Source organism: Sycon ciliatum, chromosome 6 (genome assembly GCF_964019385.1).
Source record: "Sycon ciliatum chromosome 6, ocSycCili1.1, whole genome shotgun sequence".
In the NCBI taxonomy this organism is placed as follows: Eukaryota; Metazoa; Porifera; class Calcarea; order Leucosolenida; family Sycettidae; genus Sycon; species Sycon ciliatum.
The window spans coordinates 34279991-34288213 of NC_088648.1; the positions used below are offsets into that span (position 1 = coordinate 34279991).

Sequence of the window (8223 nt, forward strand, 5' to 3'; positions counted from 1 at the left end):
CCAAGTTAGGGGTCCGATCATGGTGAGCCACGCTCTAATTTTTGAATGTTTAGCAAAAGTGTAACTAGGCTGTATTAGCCGTGCAAAATACTAGTAATTCACGTTCCTCGTCAAACTCCAATAGTTATTACACACTGTAAGTAGTACAGGAATGAGCTGTAGTGCAATTTTAGTAAACACTTTCGTGAGATCCGTGCGCGCGTGCAATATGTGTGTGTGTGTGTTTTTTCTCCTCCAGTCATTTTTTAAAATCTTTTTCTCTCTTTTTTTTCTCTCTCCGCGAGGACGCGGGATTTTATTTCATGGAGGGGTGGTATGTTAGGTACCTCCTCCCGTACCTTTTCTAGCTGGCCTGCATGCACTTTCGTACTCACCTTTTGTCTCCTTTTGTTCCGTTTGCCTGGGTAGCTACTTGCGCGCCCATATTTGCCATAGCTACCCAGGCCCTTTATCTTGCCGTTCAGACTTGATCTCTTTCTCTCTTTTCTCACTCGTCAATAATCATCATGTAGTCGTTTCGTTCGTCTTGGTCTCTTGTCTCGTCGTCTAAAATAAATGTCGTCCCAACCTACCTGTTCCCGTTGTAATGTCTGGATATGTCGTCAGTCGTCCTGTTTCGAATTCAACAAAGGTATTGGGACACCTATAAGTTTTGATAATATGTTACACGCCTGGAACACATTCATGAATGCTTATTTTACCCAAGTTTCTGAAATTATCTCCCAATGTTCGTGGACTTGCATCAACAAATTGAAAATCAGATACCCTTCCCAAACAAACATTCCCATCAGAATCAATAATCCGACAGCAGGGTGACAGTAAATTTCGGGTAGCATTGTCCCCAGTGCAAAACGACCACCGCTAACTAACTTATTCCACCGAAGTGCTTGCTAGCCTTCGCAAAAATGAAAATGATCTCTTGTAGCAAGAGTAAAATCATGCTACATTACCAGGTTATGACTCTTGCTTGTCGGCAATCAACCAGTACTACTTCTTGTACTACTATTACTACTATTACTACTATTAGTATTACAGTATTACTATTACCAGAGCTAGACCATACACTCAGCGAGTCCAAGTGCTCAGTAGATCTACGCGCCAGCACGCAGCAGGCGCCCGCGGTCAGTCAGTGTAGCTGAATGACATCAGGTCGTAAGATTCACGTTTGCACCCTATTCCAGTAAATATCAAAAACACAAGCCGTCGTGCATGACAGGTTTCAACATTCTAAAGGACGTGCCGATCATGCGTGTCACCTACGACTAACACTTGTACTCCTAGCTTGGCTCCGCTTCAACTATTGCTAGTATTACTATTACTTGTACTTGAAGTCAGCTTCATACTACGCTACTTCCCACGGATTAGGACCCGCTGGTCAAGTACCAGTAGTTCTTGAAAGGTGTTGTTTTTAATTCTTGAAAAATCTAGCTAGTCGCCCTCGTTAGGTTTCCACGTATCGTACTCGTACCCTGTTAGCTTGTATGCGTACTTTTTTTCCATGCAGCTCTGGATCACAGAACCACCTCTTGTGCAGGCGACACTCAAAACAATTCATTGAAAACCGGCACGTTAGGGCTGTCTGCCTTCTCCGTGAAACAATAAACAAGTAAAAATATACAAAATTTAATGATCTGCCAGGATGCCTCTGCTGGGATGACGACTACATGATCATAGCTCAGTGGTAAGAACATCGCTGGCTACAAACGAGGGTCACTGGCTCGAGTCTTGATTATGACAGTCAGTTTTTTCTTCAGACTTTTCCAGTTTTTGTCCTTCCCTTAAACCAGTTAATCTGCGAGGAGATAATAATTTTATATCTATGAATGGGATAAAGGCTGTAGACATCACGCAACTACGTGACTTGTTCGACATGTATGTGCATTTTATAACAATAAATACTGAAAACCAAAACGATTTTCTCGTTCCAATCATCAGTGGGGAAAACTATGGAACTAAGGGATACCAACCAGGGAGTCGTAAAATACCGGGAGGCGACACGAGATGCACAACCGCGTCGGATGATTGCCTCAGCTCGGGCACGAGTGCTGAGACCTCACGCGCTGCATGGCGAGGGACTTCCCATGAGGTCAAAGCGGCGCAGGTCATGCAAAAGGACGCGTTCGCTGTTTGGTCCAAAAAATTTGAAAACTCAATAAAATTATCCTGCACACAACGAATCCAGTGTCAGCAGTTCGTTTTGTTTTTCTAAGTAATAATACTTTGTGCCTTGGCCTTCGAAGTAAAGGATGATGGAGCTTGACAGAGATGACTGCCAAAGTGATGAGTCCACCGTGGAAGATGTAGATGACGCCACGTATTCACTTGGTGACCTGAGTTGTGGGGATGTTCAGCTGTGGGCTACAGGTGAGATTCTTTCGTTTGCATGTTTTTGTCTCTTCCTTGTGGACACGAATGTATAATCTGTAGCATACCTAAGTGCCCGAACTGACCCGATAAATTAGGTGGTCGACACCATCCTTTTCATCCTAGTCTGCCCACGATGCATTGTCTGTTCACTGTGACAGGATATTTATTGAAGTCCTGAAAATTTACGTGTGTACCTAGTATGTATCATCACCGTAGATGATGTAAACCTCCATCCTCAAACCATACTTTGTCTATGTGCAGATCGATGTAAGAGTGGTAGTGCCATCATGGTGTACAGGCCTATGGAAGGTGCAGTGATCCATGGAATTTGCAAACTGCTGACAATGAGACAGGCGAGTGTTACTGAGGCGACGGAGTCATTCCTGCATGTTATTATGACACGGTTACACAAGGCATCAGGTACTGCAAATCTGCTACGCCAGGAAGTGTGCCAGCTGAAGGCATGCAAGGGTGCTGATATTTCGCAAGCATGGCAACAAATGCTGTCCGTCATCGCAACAGCTATTCCCGAAGTGAAAATCATTGTGAAGGTCAGTGCGTTTTGCATGCATGTTGGAAAAAATTGGCTTCTGACTAGGTATGCAGACTAGGTATGCAAACGCTGGCTTTTGAATACTAGTACAGTCTCTGCAACCACCAGTCCTTATATGTTGTCTTTTTCTTTTCTCTTCTTCAGATTTGGAAGTTACATCTGCAGTGCTAGCGAATCTGATAAGCTACCTGCATGCCACGGCTGCCGCTGCTATCAGGAAAGCGTCAATAGCACCATCCAAAGCTGCTGAAGCCATCCCCGAACCGGTGATTGACAATTTGTCTCACCTTGCTGAAAAGTACCATGGTGGTTGGTGCTTGGTGGCCGTGCGGCGTGAGCTGGAAGGAGCAAGGTGTCGCAACGACAACTTGCTGCAGCTTATACCTTTATTTGGCAAGGATGCCGTGACAAGCCTTCAGCCTTGTTTGGAGAATTCAGGTGGCCCGTCGTGGCTCGGAAGCTCTGTATAAGACACCATACGTCACAGATAAAAACAACTGAACCAGTGATATGTGAATTTTGCGCTTGTGTGTGTGTGTGTGTGTGTGTGTGTGTGTGTGTGTGTGTGTGTGAGTGTGTGTGTGTGTGTGTGTGTGTGTGTGTGTGTGTGTGCTTCTGTGATAAGTGGTATAAGCAGTCCACAGGGTATTCACCTTGAGTGCATTCGCCGATAGTGTGACTTTCGTCGCACAGAACCTTCTTCAGTTGGTCAGGTGACTCGGCGTGGCTCGGAAGCTCTGTATAAGACAAAATACGACACAGATAAAAACAACTGAACCAGTGATATGTGAATTTTGCGCTTGTGTGTGCACGAGCATGCATGTGTGTGTGTGTGTGTGTGTGTGTGTGTGTGTGTGTGTGTGTGTGTGTGTGTGTGTGTGTGTGTGTATGTGTGCTTGTGTGTATGCTACTGTGATAAGCTGTACAAGCAGTATACAGGATATTGACGGGTATTCACCTTGAGTGCATTCGCCGATAGTGTGACTTTCGTCGCAGAGAACTTTGCTCAGTCGGTGAGGCGACTCGGCCTTACGTTTCCTGAAGGCAATGTGTTCAGAACAGTTATGAACAGCTATGAACAGTTTTAAGAAATGACAAAATTAATATTGTTTGCAGTTCATGGGCCATATAGATGTGAAACACTTTGAATGCAGAAGAATGAGGATAGTGGCATCAAATACTGCATGGATTCTGTTTGGTATGCTACTTTTTTTTCCCTTCCATGGAAAGGTGAGTACATCGTCGAACTTCATCTCGAAACTTCACACAAACCTAGAATGGAACTTGGACAACATGAAGGGGCCATGGGCATGGTGTGTTTAGTGGAGAACTATTCCGAAAACAGGGTGTCATTCGCATTGACTCAATTCAAATTTGAGTACATTTCGTGAATAACTTACCTTGACATTCCGTCGTCTCCAAAGCAGTGAACTTCCAAAAAAAATTAAAAGCCACGGCTCAACCTAAGGTAATGCGTGGTACGTATCAGAAACAACCAGCTTTCGCTCTGGAGATCCAGAATAGCCTCGAAGCATATAGCAAAAACAATTGAGAAAAAGAAGATGACGACGACGTTTCAATCACGCTTCAAATTTCGCGGGTCGAGTGCGGCAATCCTCGGATCGTGAAATGTGTGGCCTGTCGCCTCCCGGTATTTTACGACTCCCTGATACCAACCAATGAAACTGAAGTAGTTAAGATGCAATAAAACCACTAGAGTAGAGGAAGTACAAAAAGGCCACAAGATTACGTAATAATTTTTTCATGGTGAGGAAGGTGTCCCACCATTCCATCTTTTGAGCCATTTGGTTTATCAATAATTATTTGAGTGCCGGAGTTGTGGAAGCCGGTACGTTGGTAGGACCCTTCAACACCTGATCGCACGTATCAAACAGCATGTACCGCTGTAAATTCTGCTTGAGGAATCTAAATTTAAGCGGCCGAAACGTGATCGACCACGCAAGAACCCACACCCTTTGCCAGTGGTACAGACTGAGCCAACATAAAATGCAGTGTCGTGTGAGAGAGCTAGGCCGCCCAAGTAACACGTTAGTTGCCACTTCCATCAGCACCGCCGTTGTCCTTGCCAGCACAGGAACCGCCAACGGCTCTTCTGGCGGCGGGGGTGGGGTGGACCCACCTACACCCTCGCTGGTATCACCAACTCTCACACAATTACCCTGGCACACGCAGCATCTACTAAGCGAAGACAGGCAATGCAGATATCTCACCGAACCTACAGTCTACACCCTTAAGGCGGCAGACTACCCAAAAATTCGCTGAAAAATCGAATTTGTAAATTCATATTGAGTGCTACGTCAGTTAAAAGAGCATGAATAGCTGCAAATTCTCTGAAAATTGTGTCCCTATCTGACCAGCCGTTCAAGAGTTATGGCCGAAAATGTGCCCTTGCAAGGAAAGATTTTTTTGTTGCATGCTGTCATTTGTTGGCAGCACTGTATTTGAATGTGAGCAGACCGTGCGCAACTTGTCGTATTATGGAAACACGCGAAAGTGTGCAGAATTTTGCCCCAAGTCCAAAAAAGTCCAAAAAATCACGTTAAAAAACCACGTATTGGGCTGCACGGCGGCGGGCGAAGCCCGCCGCCGTGCAGCAGGACTTTTGCCAGCACCCTCGTGACGTTGCAGATATGTGGCTTGATTATTGTAGTTGACGTTGATTTAGTGACTTTGGCAAGTTTGAGTCGTGTCAAGAAGTCAGGTAGGATTCAGTACTAGGCAGTAGTGAAACGTGAGTGGCAGTCTTTGCCGGTTTCTGAGGGTATCCTGGATTTGGTGTGCAGCGCTGTGGAAATGGCTTGCTGTGGAGGTCCCAGCACTGGATGTTGTATCAAAGGTACGACCTCGTAGCACACCCTAAACCTAAAAAAATTCAAAAATTGACTTGGGTCTGTGGGAGTCCGCGAGAGAACGCCCACTCGTTCCGTTGTGACAGATTCCAGGGCCACGTTGAGGGGCCCTACCCCACCACCCATGGCTGCTTCTGGACTTGTTTTAGGTTTGGGTCCCGCGCACGGACAGAATGGGCACGAAAATGTGAAAAAATGTAAATGCATTTGTTTGACTCCTGGGTGGCTCGCACACCGTGGCACTATGCCGGAAATTTGAGTTTTTCCGGCCTGGAAAGCCTGTCAGTGAGGCGCAAGAACTTGTAAATCATGTCCTGAGGGCCAGCATAGTGGCAGGAGTGTGTGGTCAAAATTTCACTCAAATCCACTGAGAAACACCAAAGTTACGGTCAATTGAATGCCATATGAAATTTATGGGTAGGCTGCCCCCTTAATCCAGAGACCTCGGAGAGCAACAGCAAACTATTCTACAGACATTTATGCCAGAAACGGCCAAGCACCGCGCGTTGCGGACTGTACCAACAGGAGGTGATTCGCGCAGTTTCATTTTGTCAGTGATTGAAGTGGATCTGGAGGGACAATGCCGGGTCACGGGACGAGCAGCTAGCAAATGGGAGACAAGTGGTCTGTATGGAAACGGAGAATGAGACGGATTAGGAGAAGATGGAAGAGGATTTTTTTCCGATGACGAAACGGTCGGTGAAGAGACAGAGGACGAGGCGGATGATGGTGGTGATGACGATCGTGCGGATGACGAGTGGAAAGAGGAAGAGGACGATGAGAATTAAAATACTTAGATCTTCAGCGTAGAGTCAATTTCGAGTATGCTTTCCCCAAATCGGCCCTATTTTCGCCTAGTCGGCTTTTCGCTAAGGTCAAAAAAAAAAATACATCAGATTCGGCTGCAAAATCAGCTGTTCGTTCGATAAACGGCTTCAAATTTGGAATATATTGGGAAATCGGCTAAAAGGATTGTTGGCTTATTGGCTTCTATACTGGTGAAGTATTGGAAGATTTGGTAGATTTTCGGCGATTCTCAAAGGAACCCTCCAAAATCTGCGAGAAGCTTAGGATTGTTCGATAAGTCTTGTTTTCGGCCGGCCGATTTGGGGATTTTACCATTAACGATCTTCCTAATGGTTAATTTTTGTTTGAGAGGAAGACAAAGGACACGAGTCACACGACCTCAACGCAATATTCCCATTGTATAAGTACTGAAGTAGAGAGCTCAAGCGGTCATGCTTGCAGCAACATCATTCGTTCATAAACGCACGTTGCAACAACATTTGGTAGATTCTTGGCAATTCTCAAAGGAACCTTCCAAAATCGGCGAAAGCCTTAGCGATTTTTCGATAAGTCTCGTTTTCGGCGAATTTTTAAGCCGGTCGATTTGGGGAAAGCCTACTTTTGAGCATTACCGTGAGGTGAAATACCAAATAACCAAGGACAATGGATTAAGTGAAGTAGAGTGATGATAGAAACAAGGAAATAGTGCAACATGTAAATGCATAATAACAATGAAGAATGTGTGACCCCCCCCCCCCCACCACACCACCACCCCCCCCCCCCCACACCACACCCCCCCCCCCCCCACCACACACTGCCCCCCCCCCACCACACACACCCCCCCACCACACACTGCCCCCCCCCCCACCACACCCCCCCCACCACACACCCCCCCCCCACCACACCCCCCCCCCCCCACCACCACCACACACACCCCCCCCCCCCCACCACCACACCCCCCCCCCCACCACCACACACACCCCCCTCCCACCACCACCACACCCCCCCCCCACCACCACACCCCCCCACACACACACCCCCCCCACCACACCCCCCACCACCACCACCACACCCCCCCCCCCCCCACCACCACACACCCCCCCCCCCACCACCACACACACCCCCCACCACCACACCCCCCCCCACCACCACACCCCCCCACCACCACACCCCCCCCCCCCCCCCACCACCACACCCCCCCACCACCACACCCCCCCCACCACACACCCCCCCCCCCCCACACCACCACACACAGAAAGAAATAGGGAAAGGTGCGAGTGTGAGGACACCTAACAAGTGTGAATTGTGGTGCGGCAAAATAAGACAACAATTGGACGTAACTAGCGAGTGTGAATTGTGGTGCGGCAAAACTAGACAACAATTGGACGTAACTAACGAGTGTGACTTGTGGTGCGGCAAAACTAGACAACGATTGGACGTAACTAACGAGTGTTGAAGTCAATTGTTTTATTATTACACAGAGGCACACAGTAACAGTCCAGCAGAGAACGCAGTGGGGAGACAGAGACATAGGAAAAGAACGGGATGGGAAGACAGAGACCAAGGAAGACATGACCATAAAGCGGGAAGCCGGAGCAGGGTGCTGGTGAACTGGGCCTCCACCGATCACGGGTCTCGGGATCAGCC

The 8223-nt window shown here is 47.4% G+C and overlaps 1 protein-coding gene and 1 long non-coding RNA gene across 3 annotated transcripts; one reads left to right on the plus strand and one right to left on the minus strand.

Annotated features, from left to right (window-relative positions):
* Window positions 1-1974: 1974 nt before the first annotated feature.
* On the plus strand, window positions 1975-3704 carry LOC135819952 (uncharacterized). 2 transcript variants are annotated; one of them, XR_010554019.1, is made up of 2 exons: window positions 1975-2364; window positions 2629-2901. XR_010554019.1 is itself a non-coding variant. In XM_065333249.1 (2 exons), exons 1-2 carry the CDS (start codon window positions 2247-2249, stop codon window positions 3388-3390), a joined length of 444 nt encoding a protein of 147 aa, XP_065189321.1. In that variant the 5' UTR covers window positions 1975-2246; the 3' UTR covers window positions 3391-3704. The 2 variants fall into 2 exon arrangements, 1 of the variants encoding a protein (XP_065189321.1); XM_065333249.1 differs by lacking the exon at window positions 2629-2901 and adding an exon at window positions 3065-3704.
* On the minus strand, window positions 3574-4549 carry LOC135819953 (uncharacterized). The gene is made up of 3 exons (XR_010554020.1): window positions 4321-4549; window positions 3879-3958; window positions 3574-3657 (listed from the first exon to the last, which is right to left on the minus strand). It is a non-coding gene; the product is annotated as an uncharacterized LOC135819953 (long non-coding RNA).
* Window positions 4550-8223: the final 3674 nt, after the last annotated feature.

Coding starts and splice junctions, on each gene's coding strand:
- LOC135819952 (XM_065333249.1), top strand. CDS start 2,247: ATGATGGAGCTTGACAGAGATGACTGCCAAAGTGATGAGTCCACCGTG. Junction 2,365..3,064: donor TGTTCAGCTGTGGGCTACAG/GTGAGATTCTTT, acceptor TCTCTTCTTCAG/ATTTGGAAGTTACATCTGCA.